This window comes from Sinohyriopsis cumingii, chromosome 8, assembly GCF_028554795.1.
Source record: "Sinohyriopsis cumingii isolate HCF-2022 chromosome 8, ASM2855479v2, whole genome shotgun sequence".
NCBI lineage: Eukaryota > Metazoa > Mollusca > Bivalvia > Unionida > Unionidae > Sinohyriopsis > Sinohyriopsis cumingii.
The window spans coordinates 108049507-108071207 of NC_142968.1; the positions used below are offsets into that span (position 1 = coordinate 108049507).

Genomic DNA, 21701 nt, shown 5'->3' on the forward strand with positions numbered 1-21701 from the left:
AATAGTGAAAAGGATACAAAAACACTTATTTTCAAATCAAAATAAGACAAGAGACTTCAGAAACCTTTTTCTTCAGAATTTTCTTTTCTGCCAGCTTATTTCTCTTATTCTGTGTATTCTCTGTTGTGACGCCTTTTCAAACTTTTTGAACTGAACAACCTGATATTCCATTTTTTCAGATATTTTTCTATCACTTACATTTTTCTTGACTAAATAAATTATCGTCTGGTTCTGATTTTTTCAAACATCTGTACTGCTACAAATTTATAATTTCTAACTACAACCAATATGTTCATCAGTGCGCATAGATACAAAGAAGTTTGAAAATTATCTTAATCCATGCAGTGATCATTTTAAATATATTTCGTTAAATGAAGTCAACTTTTCTTGCTCAGGTGACTTCTCACTTTTGACATGGCAGTATATTGATCAGAACATTATGAATAACATCATGCGAAGAAAACCTGGTTTTGAATTATCTGGCCAAAAAATTAGTGAGTACACGACGTCCATTTATCGTAACGATTTTTTTCACTATCCGACCCGAATCCTTGAGGCTGAACCGAAATGGCACAAGTTTCACAAAACATCTAAAAAAATTAACTCAAATTGAGATTTTACAATATTTTTCTTATTGCTTGGTTGGTAAAAATATTATTTCACAGAGGATTCAGCAGGCACCAGGCATCAGTTGAAACATAACTTATTGTCATAATGTGTGTTAGTGGGGTTGGGCACAAGTTCTAAGAATTAAATTAGCCCTCTCGCTACATGATGCAAATATTTCAACATGACAATAATTTAGCAAAGACTAATATTGTGCAAGACAGATGGGAAATGACAGCAATAATGATTTGTTTAATTAATTTAAATTGTCCAGAATCATTTATATATTGGCATAAATGTTGTCAAATTCTATATTTCTCATCTGCATTGCCCTTTTCCCAAGCAATAAATCTGAACAGTCGGATATGACACTTATCTTCAGGATTTTCTCATCAACTCATTTTCATCTTGATTGCAGACTTCCCTGCCCAGTTTCAAAATAAAGAGAATGTCCACTAACTTGTGTGTTTCTGAAGTCTCTTGACTTAATTTTTATTTGAAAATAAGCATTTTTCTATCATTTCCACTATTTCAACATCAGACAAAAATACTGATATTGAAGTATCATAAAGAATATAACATCTCAATCTGAGGAGAAGAAATTACAATTTTAGTGGAACTGGGAACCGATTTCAATTATCTATTCTATGGTCGGAGTGGGTGGGCTTATACGTGTATTATGTTTGTCATTTATTCTGCATTCAAAGATGTCCTACTTCACATAAAATTGAGTATATTTATCTGGATGATTTCCTTCAATTTCAGGTCGAAAATGCCAGGTTTCTGAAGTATTTGTTTCACGATTTGCTACTTGTGGTGTAGGTCGATAAATCATCCCGTCACCAGTGATGATACTGGTTGGCGGTTTATAGGCTGAGAGCACCTATTCATTAAAACATGCAAAAATTTGCAGCAAATTTTGGCTGCACACATCAGTGTAGATTTTATACACTCATCGGTATTTCCCGCGGCTGTGGAGTTAGTTGAAGTGTTCCTTTGGTGACATGTACATTATATTTCCGGAGCAAATCCAATGTTGGTGACTTGTAAATCCACTTGAATAGCACAAAGTCTCTGTCCTGGGGCCATTTGAATTTCACGTTAGATATGGCTGTTACCAATTGCATGTATGTGTCTAAAGATTACGCAGGTTTGTTCCGGAAAGATTTACATGCAGTAAAATTGCATATTTTAATGAACAGGTGACATCAGACCCACATATCGTCCATCAGTATCAACACAAACTTGGGGAGGCGGGTTGATGTATCGGACTACTTGTGGTACAGCCTGCAATGCATATGTGCATTCTAAAAAAAGTTATAAATATAAATAGAGAAGTTATTATTTTTTATTAAGAATATTAGGTTTGAAAACCGGGGAACTTGGAAACACTCATTAGAGACTACTTAAAATGATTAAGATATGTCTATATTTGAATTAAGGAGGTCTCTAATTCATTTAAAGACGTCTACAATTCATTTATGGATTTATCAAATTAATGCTAACTTGGAGAGGTCTCTAATTCTATTAGATAGTACTGGAATCGAAAAGATCTTCTATTCATTTGTAGAGGTCTCAAATTGAATTAGTAAGGTCTACAATTCAATTATAGATGTCAATAATTATCAACTTAGGTCTCTAATTGAATTAGAGTACTCTATAATTGATATACAGAGCTCTCTAGTTAAACTGTATAGTTGGATTAGAGACCACTCTAAAGAATTAGAGAGGTCTGTATTGAATCGAATATATTTATAAATGACCGCCAATACATAACATTTATGAATATAAAAATAATGCTTCAATAAATAACAGCTCCCTTAAGGTCATGTGTAGAGATGCAGAGAGAGATAGATGCAAATGGTGATACGGTAACTGCATGCAGAATATAACAATGAAAGACATATCGAACTCTGTTACAGGTACTTGTGCCCTGCCAGGTGCCCCATGTATGATAAAATTGCTCAACTACAGGGTCATGTGACTAGTGCTGTCACATTTACCAAAAAAATGAAAACAAATAAACGACTATTGCAACACGAAATAATTCCGTTTCAACATAATTAACACACTTACATGACAAAACTGGCAAGTTGTGTAAGATAGAATTCGTTATCGTTAAGGATATTGATAGGAAAAAGTAAAGTCTTGTTGACTGGAGAATACGATCTTGGTAAAACCTTTACAGAGGAAGCAAGGAAGAGCTACGGTATTGGTACCGAGAGATTCTACCGGATATGGAAGACTGCATGGGCAAAATCCTGCAAGAAATGATTGTGCTCCATAAGGACCAGAAAAAGATGTTATTTTGCACAAAATGGAAGTGATGTGAAAGACAATGCGCCTTTAAAAGAAGAAGGCCAGCATAGAGGTAAAACCTATGGAGGATAATATAGCCGCGTTGGAGGCTGGTGTAGGGCAAACGATGCAGCACATGTACGCGCTGCAGGCAGATGTGTAAATCGTGCATGAGCAGACCCCGAAACAACTGCGTCCAGTCGAGCACGGACCCAGCGGTAACATTCCCATCCGAGTGGTTCCAGAGGTACAAGATGTGGAGACGCTGACTGCTACGTCCTGCCCTTAAAAACTGATCAAGCAGGCAAACAAGGCGAACACAATATGTCACAGGTTGGCTGTGGGAGACTACATGGATTCAGATACTTGTGTCAAAATGGTGCAGTATTCATACTGACTTGATAAGGAGGGTTGCGCGCACAGGTTTTTCCACCATCAGCCTAATTTCAACCCCGATTCTTTCACTTACTAGTTAAGTGTTTTCTGTGGGCTAATCAAATACAGGGTTATACATCCGATCAGAGCACTGCAGGTTCGAATCACACACATGAAAAATATTTTTCTTTAATAATGGCATAAAAGTCGAAGTTTAGATTGGTTGTATGTGAAAATGAAAGTCAACCTGTCGGCATCAAATATGAAATATGTGATAATGTAAAACTAGAGTGAATAAAGACCCATTTTAAATCGATTTTTTCCTACAAATGTTTATAATTTGAGGAAAATTGTAAAAATAAGAATGATTTTACTAGCTGGATTAAAGGAATCTTCTAAAATAATAGTAATAAAATCTTTATGTCTGTCTAGATTTGCTTGCTCATTTCTTTCTTTACCTGATCCACCATGGGTTTGATTAATAATAAATAAAATTATGTAGAATTTTTATGGAATGGTGGGCATTATCTGGCTACAACAGAACTGAAGCCTTCTTACAAACTTGATCAAGCCAAACAAATATAAACTTCTTGGTTATCATTGATGCATAAGGTTAAAACTGATTCCTTAAGAGTGAACTTGAAGAGACCTTTTCTAGATGGCTTTAGTCTTTTAAGGAAAATACCGGAAAATTTAAAATAAATAATAAAATTAAACAAAGACAGTACTATTTTCGAAATAATGCTGATATCCATACATATGTATCAATTTTAACTGTGAACAAAAAAGGAAGCAAGCTTTTCTATGGATGTTTTATTGATGTAAATCAAATTTCCAAATTTTAAAAGCGGGATGTTGATTGACAAGATGTAACTCATGCAGAGTGGAAATGTTCCAACAAAACATTACAAAAATAAAACTCTAAGACTTTCAGTTCAAAATGTTACAGCATATTTAAGTTACAAACAATTTCTTACCAAAAACTATGGAAAACTGACTCAAAACGTGTAGCTATTGAAGTCAAGCAAAAGAAACTCTAATTCATTTACATTCTGTAATAGGGTGAAAATATTTCAGAACAAATTATGTTGTTGGCTCCAGATAATTTTAACATACAAGCTGAAACAACTTTAAAGAATATTAGTCAAGGATCTGCAACTAATTCTTTAGCAGTAATGTCTTAAAATTACTGCAAAACATTTTATATATAAGAAATAAGTTAATAATCAAAAATTATCATTTGAAAAATTGCTCCTGACTCTGAAAAATATGAGAAAAATTATCTGGACAAAATAAATGTAACAATGGATTATTTTATGAGAAGGTCATTCCATCTTTATAATTATTTTTAATAATATATATATAGTATATGAATACAACACAAAAAGCATCTAAATCTATAAGCTATATTTACATAACCTGCCTGCCCCACCTCTCTCTCTCTCTCTCTCTCTCTCTCTCTCTCTCTCTATATATATATATACACACACACCTACATGTTGCATATGTCTGTAAAGTGCTGATTTCAAGGACCCTAAAATTTAGCATTACAAGTCTTGTTTAGGGGTGTCAATATTAACCCAACCAAAAATGAAAAAATAATATAATATATGGATAATTAAAAATTAACTTTACTAATTTAAAATTCAACCAAGGACATAACATTACAACATATATTACAATGCTACTGTAGTGATATATAAATAAAACAAAAACACCTTAATCAAGAGAAAGGGAATTATTTTATCTGCATGAGAACATTTTTTAAAATTCAGGTTGCAATAGCATAACATCTATGTTAATGGTAAAGAGGGCATTATGCTATAGGATGTTTTTAAAAAACAAATAAACAAATTAATCTGACTTAAAAGTTTATACTGTATGTTAAATTCACCATACACTGGCCTGAAAAGAACATTTTATCAATCAAAATAACTCCAATTAATGATAACTGATCCTCCACAATTAATTTTTAAGGAGAATATGAATAGCTATCAATATTATTTAACCTTTTGTATTATGTTTAATGTATATTAAAATGAGGTTTTCAAAACGTTTGACAAAAGAAAAACTAATTTGACAGAATGACCTGCACATAAAGTTATCTGTACACTAAAATGAAAGAGAATCCTTCTGAATCTGAGTAATATAGATTTCTTTTAATTTTTTTAAAATCCCATAATTTCATGTTCCCTATGTCAACATTGCAACATACATTAAATCTCATCCTGGATAACATAAAAATGGGCATAATTTCATCACAGAGTAAACCTTATTTTAACACAACACACAACAATATAAACATCTCCAATAATCATTAGATCTATCAGTAAGTGAATGCTCAAAAAATACCCTGCTTCAAAAGTTATAATCTGAGAAAGCTCATTTTTATGAGTGAATTAATTCCTGGCATGATATAAATTCAAACTCATTTTAATGAAGACATCTAGAGCAGTTTGGAATGTATCAACTGTCAAAAGTATGAAAGAGTGACATTTGGAATCTATTAACTGTCAAGAGTGTGACAGTGGCATTTGGAATATATGAACTGTCAAGAGTGTGACAGAGCAAGAGTTTGGAATATATTAACTGTCAAGAGTGACAGTGACATTTGGAATATATTAACTGTCAAGACTGTGACAGAGTGACACTTGGAATATATTAACTGTCAAGAGTGTGACAGACTGACATTGAAACAAACAAAAAACTGAGAATAACTTTCTTAGACAGAGCCCAGCTGTTTTACATTACACACTGTCTAGTCAAGAGCATGATTCACAAAGATAAATCAAACAGTTAAAGAATGAAGAAAATCTACCAAGGAGTTTAGAAAATATAAGCATACGAAAACAAAAATCTTATTGTAAATTCTCTGTGAATGTGACCTTTATCCCAAAATCAAAAAGGCAAGCAAGCAGATCACAGATAAAACTGTCTTAGTTCAGTAATGATTTCTTAAAGGAATAAAGAAAATCTATCAAATTGTTTATAAAATATAAGCAAACTGTAAAAAAAAATGGAATCAAAACCTTCATGCAAATTTTCTATTTTCTGTGACCATGACTCCAGAGTCACTGGGGTAGCCAGATGGACATGCTAACTCTAGTGTACTCAGCACCTCCACACCAAAAATTTGTTTGTTGGGGACATAAAATACACATATAAAAGCTGATCCAAGAACAAATAAAACAAAAAAAGTGATGATAGTTTTCTGATAAACAGTTGGTGCAAGGATTTGGTATCTTTTGGACCAACTAATAAAATTTTCAATGATTTTTTTATAAGCTGGCCTCACTGGGACAATAATATCCACACACACACAGCAGAAATACAGAAAAAAACATGGGAATGGTATGAATATGTGACTTTTTCTCTGAAAATCTTATCTATGAATGACCAACCACTAAATTGTTACTGCTAAAAGCTTTAAGATTTGACATGGTATTTACATATAAAATTAAAAAAATAAAATTGGAATTCAATGTCTCGCTTGTTTTGCCATAGAATGATAAAAAGAAGTCTAAAATGGTCATTAGAGCAAAACCAGGTCACTATCATTACTTTAAAGGGTATGAATGTAAGTCTTCAAAATTAATCTGCTAGTTTGATGAATGGACATGCAAAAATGGCACACAGAAGTAAACATAAAAATGTCAATGTATTCAACATGGTGTGAAAACTATGTCACTGTGACCCATTTATCCTTGTGACATGATAAAACTTAATGGTTGGATTCTCTTTAAACATCAATACTGTCCTTGGGAAAAAAGAGATATTTATGTCTCAATGTTTACAGAAAAGTTTCAGTGTGTCCTGAGACCACATATATTCCTGCCAATATGGCATAATTGAAACTATGCTCATTCATGATATTTTCAAATTTGAAGCAACAACTCTGTACAATTTTGAAAAGAACAGTTGAAAAGCAGGGATTAAAACAACACAATGCTGTAAAATTTAACACAGCATTTACATATATTGTGCAAGACTATTAAAAAAGGTAGATGAAAATATTTACAATTTCTAAATAAAAAACAAAACAAAACTTGATAAAACATTTTAAATTGCTGCATGATCAATCAACACATGGATATCACCAGTGATATAAAAGACCCTCCTTTTGTTGAGCCTACCTTTTATTTAGCTTGAATGTAAAAAACTTTAACATTGAACTTAATGTAAACAAATTTATAACTGACCTTAACCTATAGCATGGACTGACTAATGGATGGACATAAAGACAAGCACATCGATGACAAGTTAATTACCATGTGAAGCTTCAGCCAAGGAAGGCTCAACAAAACGTTTGCACAGCATTATAAAGTATATTTTAATGAACAACAATATTGCATTTTGAAACAGAGCAAGAAAGGTGTTTTAAAAAACATGTGATATACCCCAGAGAGAAGGCATCAATATATTAAAAGGGCACAACCCATTATCCCATGGCCCCAACATGGGACATGGTTCATATATATATATATATATATTTAAAGCTGCTGGAAAAGACTTTAACCAAAATGTGTCCCCATCATAATTTTATATAATTTATAATTGCTGGAAAAGACTTTAACCAAAATGTGTACACATCATAATTTTATATAATTTATAATTGCTGGAAATTACTTTAACCAAAATGTGTCCCCATCATAATTTTATATAATTTATAATTGCTGGAAAAGACTTTAACCAAAATGTGTACACATCATAATTTTATATAATTTATAATTGCTGGAAAAGACTTTAACCAAAATGTGTACTCATCATAATTTTATATAATTTATAATTGCTGGAAAAGACTTTAACCAAAATGTGTACTCATCATAATTTTATATAATTTATAATTGCTGGAAAAGACTTTAACCAAAATGTTTACTCATCATACAGTATAATTATTGATTCCATGCCTCACCCAGGGACTGGAGTGGTATAGAGAGAATGAATATATGTCATACTATTAAATTCCAAATATGAAGTGAATCAGTTAGGGACTTACTGAGTTACAAGAGCTGGCGGAAAAAAGTTGATGTTCTCTCTCTCTCTCTCTCTCTCTCACACACACACACACACACACACACACACTCTCTCTCTCTCCCTTTCTCTTTTGCCTGTCTTAATGGCTTAAAAACAATAGCAAAGGTACAAAATATTCCTCATAAATGTGATATCATCTCATTTTTGCCTTTAAAACTTTCAGGTCATACTATATACTTATATAGTAAAGTTAAAATATCATAAAATGGCATCAATGGGTAACAATGAGATAAACAAGTATTCTGCACAACTGACCTTGTCTCACATGTAAACACTGCAATGAAATACGATCTTTTGATCATTATCCCATGACTAAAATTCAGCTTCACATGTCAAGCATTCATAATTATTACTGAATACATTACAACATATACTGCTAAAAACAACTTAATGCCCACATATTCATCTGACTAGACATGACACAGCAAAGTCAACAGCTTTCATAATTACCACCCAGGTGGCATCAAATCAGTAATTTTCAGAATGGACAAGAAATTTCTAAAGGATTTTGCAACAGTTGTTTCAACAGTTGCTTGCCCAATGAGTGGAAAAAGTTAATCTGGAACACTAAATTTCAGTGATAATGACAATACTGAAGGCTTGGATAATGAACCATCCTAACACATTCTTTTTCTAAATTTAAATTACACACACAGACACAGATATATATATATATATATATATATATATATATATATATATATATATATATATATATATATATATATATATATATATAGTGGAAGCTAAAACTGAAGCAAGAGGATAACAATTATCAGTGAGTCTTAATTTATCAAAATAGATCTCAACTGCTTTTCACTAGTATAAAGTTAGCAGTTTTGGGTAATAACTTATTTTCAGCAGTGTTGTTCCAGCAGTTTAGACTAATTATCAAATGCTTACACATGTATTTTGTTTGGCACAAGTGTAAAAATAAAAACAAAATTGAAGCAGTCTATGTTCATGATTAAACATTGTAACTAGGTCTACGACAGCATACAACTTTCTTGACCTCTTTGACAAACAGCCTTGTCAGTAGCTGAAACAAAAAAGAAGAAAAAGTTGGTATTGTCATATTTAATATATACTTGAAATAATCTCTATCTTTCAGAAGTAAAGATTCCTTTCTACAGACATATTAGTGGAAAGGAAATGTTTTTATTTTAAATTTATTTCTGGTATATCTTAACTGATCATATTTACATTAGGGAATGTTAACTTCCTCCACCTCCAGAGTCCAATGGAGAGTTCTGACCTGTCAATCAAACTGGGCACACTGACCAAGCAAAAGTAGGTATCGATTTAACTGTGTTGTCATACATTGCTACCCACCATATTTGCTCACAAACATGAAGATCATGAATGATTACTCGTATTACATTGCAGAGGAATTTGAAAGTTTACACAGACAATCACTGAAAATTTATCAGAAAAATTATTTGCCATGGTGCTTGGAGCACATGTGATGCAGATTGTCATTATTACGAAAGGATTCAAGAGGGAGTTTTTAAAAAAAATCTCAAACCAAACACCAACATGGAAAAAAAGTCTGGGTTGGAAAAGTGATGAATTATTTATAACCATATTTCATATACAAATACACACAACTGTTTTAAAATAACAATAGTATTTGTTATGCTTGTGAAAGTGTTTAATACAATTTTATGCTAATTATATGCTTATGTTCAAACTGAATATCTTATTGGAGCCATTATATTACACGCAATAGACAAACTTTGTGTATATGTGTTGTTTATTTTTGTACTTTTATTATTTTGGTTTGTTTTTCTTTAAAAAAATTAAATTTGGAATATTGGAATCCTGCATCATGTTTCATTAGTGCTGATTTTATTCAAATTTTCAAACTTGAGCACTGACTGGTGTCAAGATGACAAAACACCACCCTAAAATTTAAATTCTGGACTGTCCCTAATTCTATTCATATATATAATTTACAAAGTAGGATTTTGACATCAATTATTTCAAAATTTTAAATTTAGTTATTTTCAATACAGTTTTTATTATGGAAGGTTTTCCAAACAAATTTAAATTTATGAAGAAGTGAAATAAAATATTTGTCTTTATTAGGCTTGAGACTAGAAATCATCTATACCCTGCCACTGATATATAGTTCTGTCCTTTTGACTTGAAGTAAAGCTAATCTCTTTCAAAATACTGATCTTAAAACACCCCTAAAATAAAATAAAATGAGTCACACTAATTAGCATGAACTGTCAGAACTGTCCATTGTCCTAGAAAGATTAAAAGTTCATCTTTCCCACCTGTATACTGTAGAGACTATTAAAAAAGCATCTATAGAAGGAATCTCTTTTGAGATACCTCCCCTCTCTCTAGACACTAAGCCTGCATGGAATTTGCCTCATCTAAAATGCAATTTGATGCAGACAGCAGCAATGAAGAAAATCCTAGACCTGGGCACTTAGACAAGTAATTTGGTTCCCCTTGTTTGCAGAAGAAACTTACTAGCACACAACTGTCTGAGGACAATCTTTCTAAAAAGCAGATCCTAGCAAGTGTTGATTATAGCCTTCATTTTCACAACATTTATGTAAAGGACCATCTCCTAATACAGATGCTTATAATGTCATGGAATGAAAAGAAAATTGTACAGACTTATAAACAATAATGCTTGTTTACAAAATTCATTGTTGTGAACTAAACATTTTATGATCTACCTAAGAAATTAAACCTTTATAAAACTGTTATGTATTTCTAAAGCTAGGCTCGTACTGATGCTTCTATCTTTTTACTCCATCTAGTAAAAAGTAAAAAGTGAGAGAACAAAAATCATAAGCAGTGGTGCAGATAGAGAAGTGCCATCAGCAGGATTCCAAATTTCTCTGTTACTCTATGTGCAAGCCACTCACAAAGTTTGATCCAGGATTATACTTTAAAACAAACGCTATCATGCATAATCCATTTATGTATACTCACAATTACCTGAACCTTTCACCATTTGACCTCTAAATTGACTGACCTCATACCCTGGATGCAAGCCCTCAACAAACTTTGGTTAAAGTATGTGGTTTACAACTTAAATTATGATAACCTAATTTTCTTCTTGCCATCACAGTGACCTTGATATTTTATCATTTTAACCCTATACCACAAAACTTCTTTCTTACCTGTACCTCGAAGACATCAAGAAAACACTGAATGTACATGGCTGAGAACTTAAGTTTATGTTATGAAACCATATTTCACTTTCAGCCAGTGACCATTATTATTGACCTGTCAACTCAAATATCTACAGGCTTCTTCAATACTCCAGCTGCAAGCCAGCCACAAAGTTTAGTCCAGATCTGTGATGAATAACTAAAGTTATTGTTTGGAAATCATTTTTCTTTTTTCAGTCATAGTGGCAATGAGTTTTGACCTTTTGATGACAAAATCGTTTTCTTCCTTACTCTAAGTGCAAGCCATCCACAGTGTTTGGTAGATATCTGCAATGTTTAGTCACAGTGATCATGACCTTTGACCCCTCCCATCCAAAATATTTTTTTTAACCCAAAGTACAAGACATCCACAAAGTTTTGGTCCAGCTCTGTTATGATGATATAATGTTATTTTACAAAAACTTTTTTCATCTTTAAGACATAATGACATTAACCTTTGACCTGTTTGACTCCAAAATCAAAAGGCTTCTTTCTTACCCCAAATGCAAGCCATCCACATTCTATGATAAAGGTAGATGTATAAAAATCAAGATTACTGTGCAGAAACAAGAGGCATCAGATGGTGTAACAGAGGACAGACATAATAATAAATGAACACTGTGATAACTGCATGGGCATCGTGTTAAAGAAATATCATATGGTATTATTTGTTTCAATTGGATAAACAAATCAATAAAATGATGGCACTTTCACTCACCAGTAATGCTATGATATCTGCAGCAATCAGCATATAGAAAACATTTTCCCAACCATATGGGGAGATAAGTCCAGTCAGAAGTGGTCCAATTGCAGCACCTGTTGAGATAAGAATTGTAATGAAGACTTGAAGATTAAACAATATGACTAATAAATTATAATAATGCATCTTCTTAAAACACTGGTCTCACGTCATTCACCTGTAAGTCAAGTGGTCTCACAACATTTACCTATCTGACAAGTGATCTCAAACCATTCACCTACATGCAACCTTTCAACAGTAATAAAAATTCTATACTTTTTGACATTCAGTCTTTGATGTTTCTTGATATCTACAGTCAACAGACAAAACAGATAGAATCATTCTATATTACCATTTTGTATTGGAAAGGAAGAGATATCAATACAAGAAACATCAATCCAAGGATAGTAGATCCATAAAAACAAACTTGTTCTCTATAAACATACACTATAAACATTAAAATGATGAAGTCCATTCAAAGTTTGGAGAAAAAAAATCATCTGATCAAAGTGGAATATACTGCAAATTATGTATTTTTCATGAGATACCAATTTTCATGACATACCAATTATTCTATGATACCAATTTTCATGATGTACCAATTTTTATGGAATACCAATTTTCATGGGATATCAACTTTAATGGGATACCAGTTTCACAGAATACCAATTTTCATGTTTTTTGTGGTTACTACAAACCAAAGATGTAAAGACCCAATTCCTCCATGAAAACAAAAGTACCTTTTCTTCATTCCATGACTTTAGGAGCTCAATAAATGTCATTCTTTTACCAAAAACACAAAAATGTATACCCACAAAACTTAATGAATTCACAGTATTCATTCTATCCCTGTAATATATTCAAGTCCTCTGGAGATTTTTTGAAGAAATTTTACTCAATTACCATCTATACTTGCTTACAAGTCAAGTCCAATTACAAATTGCACAGACCACAATCTGCCATTGCATAATGCACTGGCAGATCAAGGTCAATGCTGTTGGTTAGTTTGTTAGGAGTCATCAGTAGAACAAACAACATGGATCCTGATCTGCCAATGCATTATACAATTTCAGATCAGGGTCTATGCTATTTGCAGTTGGACTTGACTTATAAGCAAGTATGTACAGTCGATTTATTTGACTGTTACATTGTATCAAATTTACCATTCCTAAAACTATATTGGTCAACATTTCTGGTCAGTCAACAGCATCAATTAATTTGCTCAATACTGCAAGTTTAAATTCTCTTCACCTTGGGCAAGTTTCCAGACATCAGTGAATCATATTTTCTGACAAACAAAAGGTTACTGTTGACTAAACAGATGTCAATGAAATGTCTAGGAATCTGTGGGGCTAACTCTTATGCTAAAAGCATTAACAGTACCTATACTTCCTGTGCCATCAATAATGGCAGTGACTGTTGCAAGAGCTCTGGAATTTCCCATTAGACTCTTGTGTGTACCCAGGTCTGCACTAACTGCAGTTGTAATCAAGGCATATGGTCCATTCACAAAGAAACCAGCAGCCAAAAGCAGACCTGCAATTTATAAATACTATTAAAAATATCTTGCAAGATGTGAATTTCTTATATACAATATAAGTAAAAATCCAAATTATGAAAATATTTTCTATTAGGCCTACAAATCTAAATGTGCAAATTAAAATCTTTAGCCAAAACCTAAACTGTTAACACAAACATCACTGACACTGGCAAAAAAGTGACTTTTCCACTAACTGTGGCTCAACAAAAAGTTTCCTGAACACAAATTGATACTTATAAAATGGTTTGATTTCTAAATATGTATAGCATCAACTCTTCATCAAGACAGAGAAGACTTAATTTTTGTAACCCCACCCAATAACTTTATCATTTATAAGACTTAGCATGTCTACAAAATAACCTTAAAAATAAAACCAAGAACAAGAAGAAAATGTCATCAAATGTTCCAAGAATCAGCTTCTTATATACTTCATCATAAAATTTCATTATAACGCAAAAGGTTTTTAATGGTAGAACTCTTATGTTAAATACCAGCATCTCCTTGCATTCACTGTGGGAGAAAGTACTAAGTATACAGTGTTATTTCAATTAACTTACTTAAATCTTAAAGTGCTTTTAATTTGCCTGTATTTTAATTACTGTACAAAACAGATAAAGAAACCCTAAAGGGGAAGTCACTGAAGCCTGAACTTTATTATAAGCATCAACTTACCGGTGCAAAATTCAAATGACAAAAACACTCTACTTTTTAGTGACTCAACAACATATATATATATATGCCAGAAACATAGAGGATATCTACATTTTGAGTATATATACAGAAATATTTCATGAGTGAAGTGGAAACATTGTACTGTCACAACTGGCAAAACCAAAAATGACAAAAAAGAATGTTTCCATTTCATGAGTGAAATATTTCGGTATACCTACCATATATATACACACTAGAACTATCGAGTGAAAACAGACTGGACATTGAGAAGGAAAATCAAACTAATTTTAAAATTAAAAAAAAAAAAGTTTAAAAGTGTAAATAATGATAGTGAAATCTTACTAACTTACCGATACAGTTGGCGTAGTTTAAACTCCCATACAGATTGTAAGTGTACAGCTGCAATAAAACATGAAATAATATTATATATTATATATACAGATAAATACATAAACAACTGTACCAAAATAAAACATGAAATAATATTATATATTATATATTATATATACAGATAAATACATAAACAACTGTGCCAAAATAAAACTGAATAATGGGAAAACTGCAAAATTGCAAAAGTTAAAGAATGGGAAATTTCACTCATGATAATTCACAAAAAATTAACAACTCTGAATTTCCTAATATTGTACAGTGTAAATTTTTCAACAATCCATAAATGTCCCATTACTGTATATATTGTGGAAATTTCCCAATAAAATATTTAATTTAATTTCTGATGTTTCTGTGGTGGATGAGCATCTTGCAAAATCTTCTGCATCATTTTTCAAACTTTTCCATTTGTTGGCATCATAAGGCCACTATTGTGCTGAGGTGCCACAAAATGCTACTATATTCAACATACATGCAAAAAATGCTACTATATTCAACATACATGCACAAAATGCTACTATATTCAACATGCATACACAAAATGCTATTATATTCAACTTGCATATACAAAATGCTAATATATTCAACATGCATGCACAAAATGCTATCTTCAACATGCATACACAAAATGCTACTATGTTCAACATGCATGCACAAACTGTTACTATATTCAACATGCATACACAAAATGCTACTATATTCAACATGCACGCACAAAATGCTACTATATTCAACATGCATACACAAAATGTTACTATATTCAACATGCATACACAAAATGCTATTATATTCAACATGCATACAAAAAATGCTATTAAATTCAACATGCATATACAAAATGCTACTATATTCAGCACGCATACACAAAATGCTACTATATTCAATATGCATGCACAAAATGCTACTATATTCAACACGCATACACAAAATGCTACTATATTCAACATCATTGCACAAAATGCTACTATATTCAACACGCATAAACAAAATGCTACTATATTCAACATGCATGCACAAAATGCTACTATATTCAACATGCATGCACAAAATGCTACTATATTCAACATGCATATACAAAATGCTACTATATTCAACATGCATACACAAAATGCTATTATATTCAACTTGCATATACAAAATGCTACTATATTCAACATGCATACACAAAATGCTATCTTCAACATGCATGCACAAAATGCTACTATGTTCAACACGCATGCACAAAATGCTACTATATTCAACATGCATGCACAAACTGCTACTATATTCAACATACATACACAAAATGCTTCTATATTCAACATGCATACAAAAAATGCTACTATATTCAACATGCATACACAAAATGCTACTATATTCAACATGCATACACAAAATGCTACTATATTCAACATGCATACACAAAATGCTACTATAGTCAACATGCATACACACTTTCCAGTTGTGACAGCATCATGCACTGAATGTTTTCTTGACAATGATATAAATACTGAAACAAGTATTTGTATCATTCTGGATTATCTGCCAAGTTTGCCTTTCTGAATTGACTAATAATAACATGATATGCTAGATCGTTTTCTTATCATCCAAACTGAAATCAGTTTTTGACTACATGGAATAATCTATTTTCACCATGGGATTTAATGTACCTTGTCAAATGCACAATGTTGGCAGTTATTCAATTAACACAATAAATAGATCCGTTAAACACTAAGAGAATGGGCTCTCATGTTTTATTTTATACATCCAGTGCTGCCAACCTTCCAGGCTCGCAATTAGTGAAAATAGGGATAAAAATTAGTGAATTTGGACATGAATTAGTGAAAAATACCATGACAATAACTCCATCCACCCTGACCGTCAATACTACATACACTAGATCAAGATCGCAATGTAAAACTAACACTACATATATGCAGAAATATATCTGCATTTCCATTTATTATGGTATTCATAAACTTCACTTGTTCTTGTGATTATTTATCAAGACATGATACTGTGGCAGACTTTAACTTCCTCAACTGCTTGATCGTAAATTTGTTTTCAAAACAGTTCAGACTTCTTGCCTGCTGGTTGATCTTGGTGACTAAAATTGCTGACAAATTTTCTGCACCTAAGGAGGCCCTAAAGTCTGTCTTATTTTTCCTCACTAGAGAAAATACTCTTTCACTGTCTCTGTTGCTGTGAGGAGTCCGCGAACATTTGTCGGAACAAATGTTTAGCATGGTTTCAAGCTGATAATGATAGACTGTGTTCAACAAGAAAACTCACAAATAATGTTTCAGCATTGGTAGCTTGCAGGTCTTCTGTCGATGGCTTAAAATATTCCAGAGGTTTTGCAACCGATGTGCTTCCTCACATCGTCTCTGCCACCATGCCCAATACTAAAATTTGTGGCACACTGTGTGCAAAAAGCATGATGTATATCAATGTTTAATGGCAGAATGCACGGCCAATATTTGGTATATTCCAAATTAAACTTTCAAGATCTTACATGCCCTTACATGCAATGCCGAACGGTAATTCAAATCAGTGTTGGTGACGCATGCACGGAGCAAAATTCTGGTTAGGCCACAGTTTCTCTCTGTACCAATTGGCTGTAATTCTACTAATATCGCGACCAGCAGAACCGAACTGTTTCAGCAACTGCCAATATCACGACTAGCGCTTAATGGGAAATGGGAAATCGGTTATTTTATTAAAGATTTAAAATAATTGAGAATTGGAGAATTCGTGAATTTTTTGCTTGTGTCATGAATCCATGAATCGCTGAAAAAGTCGTGAAATTCATGCCAAAATCGTGTGGGTTGGCACTATGTACATCCAAGACAAGAACACTTGTTTACTATGACTGTGACTGGCAGAAATTTTCACCGCTCCAACATATTAGTGATTACTGTGATCCATTGGCAAAATAATTGACCTTAGGTTAGAAGATTAGCACTAATTATGAACCCTTTAAAATTATCTAAGAAACTAGGAATTATGAAAAGGTTAGAGATTTTATGTTGGATCAGGTGATTTGAATGTTTATAAAAGGCTTGTTGGTCTACATTTTATCTACTACTGTACTGTGTTGGGAGAGCACCATTATTCTATTTACATGTAGCAACTATACAGCTTTCAAACAAGAGCAGCCAAAGTGGCTCATTTTAAATATTAAAGGTATTTTAACACCCGCAGCATGCTTTCCACTATTTTTTTATGAATGACAATGAACTCATTTTGCCCTGGAAGGTTTTATTGTTTTCGCCTGAAATGCATGTAGGAAAGACATTTTGGGGGGCTATTTCTGAATACATCGTAATACATCAGCTTTCAACAGATTTTCCATGAGACTAATGCCTAGTTGTATTAGAAACATCATTTTCCATTGGTTATTTTGCTTGCACATGAGCAGAAGGGGTAAAGTTGGAATTCTTTTTTCTGTTTTTTTTGGCTTAATGGTCCCATCATTTTTGTAGAGACCACTCTTTATTCCAAATGCCCACCTTATCCTAGTTTTTGCAAAGGTTCACCTGTCTGTGTGCAGTTCAGACTGGTCTGCCATAGATCAGAGGCCAAAATGTCTAAAATCCAGACATAAAATCGCATTCCGACCACAAGCGAATTTTGGGTGAAAAAAAACGGGTCCAAAAAATGAGGTTTTTCCCTCTGTATTTTGTAGTGCAACTAGAACTTCCAGATTATTTGGTATCACTGTAGAGCTATATCTGTCCGCTTTTTTGAAATACCACCCACTTTTGGGTATCTTAAATGACCTTGATGCTGCAGAGCTCGGAAACAGGGTACAGCCTCATCACGCCTACAGGCAGGATTGGGGCCAAATGAGTTAATCAAGTTCATGGAAATTTCTTAGAAATTGTCAAAGAATGGCTATTTTGTAATTTATGTGCAATACTGATGCACAAATGATGAAATAAATAAGTAATATTCAAATTTGGTGATGTCACCAAAATTCACCCATTAAGTCATTCTACCCTGGAGGTTTTTGTCATTTTTGCCTGAAATGTGAGTAGGAAAGACATTTTGGGGGCTATTTCTGAATACATCGTAATACATCAGCTTTCAACAGATTTTCCATGAGACTAATGCCTAGTTGTATTAGAAACATCATTTTCCGTTGGTTATTTTGCTTGCACATGAGCAGAAGGGGAAAAGTTGGAGTTCTTTTTTTTTGCTTAATGGACCCATCATTTTCGTTTGGAGACCACTCTTTATTCCACCTTATCCTAATTTTTGCAAAGGTTCACCTGTAAGCGTGCAGTTTTGACAGGTCTGCTTTAGATCTGAGGCCAAAAGGTCTAAAATCCTGACACAAATCTGCATTCCAACCACGAGTGAATTTTGGGTGAAAAAAGTTTTTCCTCTGTATTTTGTAGTGTAACTAGAACTTCCAGATTATTTGGTATCATGCAGAAATATATATGTCTGCTTTTTTGTAATACCACCCACTCTGGTGTATCTTAAATGACCTTGCTGCTGTAGAGCTCAGAAATAGGGTACAGCCTCATCACACCTACAGGCGAGACTGGGGCCGAATTAGTTAATATTTACACTTAAGAATTAAAACTCTTCAAGTATTTTAATGAGAGTTCCTGATTTGACGTTGTATAACATTTGTCTGTGGTAAGTGTAATATATCAGTGAGATGATAGTATGTTAACCTTGTATAACTGTATTAACTTATGTTTGTTTTCTATTTTATGCAGCAGATGTTAATCTTGTAAATTTTTACTAATTACATTTGCTTTCGAAGCTAATTATGCCATCCTAGATAAATAATGGACGTTATGATTTTTGTTATTTTTATAGATTAAATATAACTAGCCACATTAAAATCCCTTGTTTTGAAGAAAATCATAAAAAATGTACGTCTGCAAAAAATAATCACTATACAGTGTTGTATGGTATTACAATATCACTGCCACTTCCTCAGTAAACTATGGAAGTATGAATGCTAATTTTACTCACAGCTGGAGCGGCTATTGCTAACATCAAGGCACATGGCACTGCCCTGGCCCCTGTATAATCAGAAAACACCCCTGCTGCTATTCCACCTGGAAAGAGTAATATTTTGTATGATAAAAGAAACAGAAAAATTAAGAAAAAAAATATCTGCGAGATAATAATCCATTTTATGAAATATACCTAATAAAACTTAGAGAAACAAGACTCTCAAACGGATTGATGTTCTACTGACCAACAAAAGCTTATACAAATAAAGAAGTCCTATTATCCTTCTAACCCTAAAAATTGAATCATCTGAGGTAATCTTAAAAACTCCACAACACCAAGTCTGTTGAAAACTCATCATTATATGTTTTAGTTCACTTGATCAAAAGTTAAGTGTAGTGCAAAAATCTAACCTGAGGTAATTGACAAGCACTTACTGAAGTTTTCTCAAATGCTGTTAAAATGTACCAATCTGCCAAGCTTGGTTAACATAGAGAAATACTAACTGACGCAGCAACAACTTTACACACAAATACCAAGTTGACTGATGAAACTGTTTCCACCTTTACAACCATATCACTAGGATAATCCAGTCATGGGCTACACTTAGTAAGTTTGCTAAAAAAAGAAAATTATCAAAGTTCTTTTTCATGGAATTATGGTGAATGATTGGCGAAATTTGTATTCATCTATTGTGAAATAAACATTGGTGTATGCACTAATCAAATTCCTTGAGACTTAGGTCAATCATGATGTCCAAGTGTAGGCAAGGTCTCCGTAGGAAATATAATACGAGAAAAATGTAAAACGTTGTACAGTTTCATCTCTTTCCTTAAAAATATTTGAATCACAATGACCCTAACCTTTGAACTCTTAAGCCACAAATGAAAAGGCCTCTTCCATACCCATAATGCAAGATTTCCACAAAACTTTGGCCAAGGTACTGTATTATTTAAAAAAATATTTTTCTTCTTTCAGTCAAAAAGTGGCATTGATCTTTGACCATTTGACTCCAAATTCAACAGGCTTCTTATTTACCAAATATGTAAGTCATCCACAAACTTTGGTGGTGGTACATGGTTAACAGCTAAAGGTTTTTATGCAGAAACCATTTTTTTCTATCAATCACAGTGATCATGCCCTTTGTTCATTTTTGACCTCCAAATAGGTTTCTCCATACCTAAAGTCCAAACTCTCTGTGCAGAAAAAATGACTTTGATCTTTGACCTTTTGACTTTGAATGTTTTTTCCTTACCCCAAGTATAAGACATTAACAGAGTCTGGTAACTATACATTGTGGAGAACACAAGTAATTGTGCAGAAACCATCTTACTTCTTTCAGTCACAGTGGGTTTGACCGTGACCATTTTTCTCTAAAACACAATTAGGGTCAGGATCATCCTTACCCCAGGTGCAAGGTATCCACAAAGTTTTTTTTAAGTGTAGATGGTGAATAACCTGAGTTATTGTGTAGAAATAAAATTGATAACAGACAAGAGGGACAACTTCATAACACAATAAGCTCTGAATTTTGGAACACCAAAACTAAGATTTTCAAGATGGTTGCTCTGTTCACCATACTTAATGTCCCAGGGACTCCTTCCTGTAATAAACCAGCCACATTATAAACAGCACTAAAATTAAAACTCTATGTTCATTTTGAACAGTATTCTGAATGAGTAGTAACAAGATTTTCAAGATGGCCATCATCGTGGCCATATTAATGGTTAGATAACTAAAATTTGATTTTAGGACATAATTTAATAAGTGTTATTCTAACCTGATATTGTCTCATAAACATTTCACGCACCATACTAACTCTCTTGATCAACATTTCATTGTGTGCATTATGAAACTCTAAGCTGTTGCTCTTGATTATGCAAACAATTAAACGGCATGCTAGTTGTAGCAATTACCT

At 32.8% G+C, this 21701-nt stretch overlaps 1 protein-coding gene across 3 annotated transcripts in view; it reads right to left on the reverse strand.

Moving 5' to 3' along the window:
• Positions 1-4077: 4077 nt before the first annotated feature.
• The window catches only part of LOC149794344 (glucose-6-phosphate exchanger SLC37A2-like), a 79765-nt gene continuing 62141 nt past the window's right edge, over positions 4078-21701 (reverse strand). For all 3 annotated transcript variants that reach the window (XM_089968494.1, XM_089968495.1, XM_089968496.1), the window contains 5 exons: positions 19802-19887; positions 14791-14839; positions 13612-13764; positions 12208-12305; positions 4078-9352 (listed from right to left, as the gene is read on the reverse strand). In XM_089968494.1, the coding sequence (XP_089824620.1) occupies positions 9281-9352; positions 12208-12305; positions 13612-13764; positions 14791-14839; positions 19802-19887 (458 nt within the window). In that variant the 3' untranslated portion in view covers positions 4078-9280. The remainder of the gene's footprint in view (positions 9353-12207; positions 12306-13611; positions 13765-14790; positions 14840-19801; positions 19888-21701) is intronic.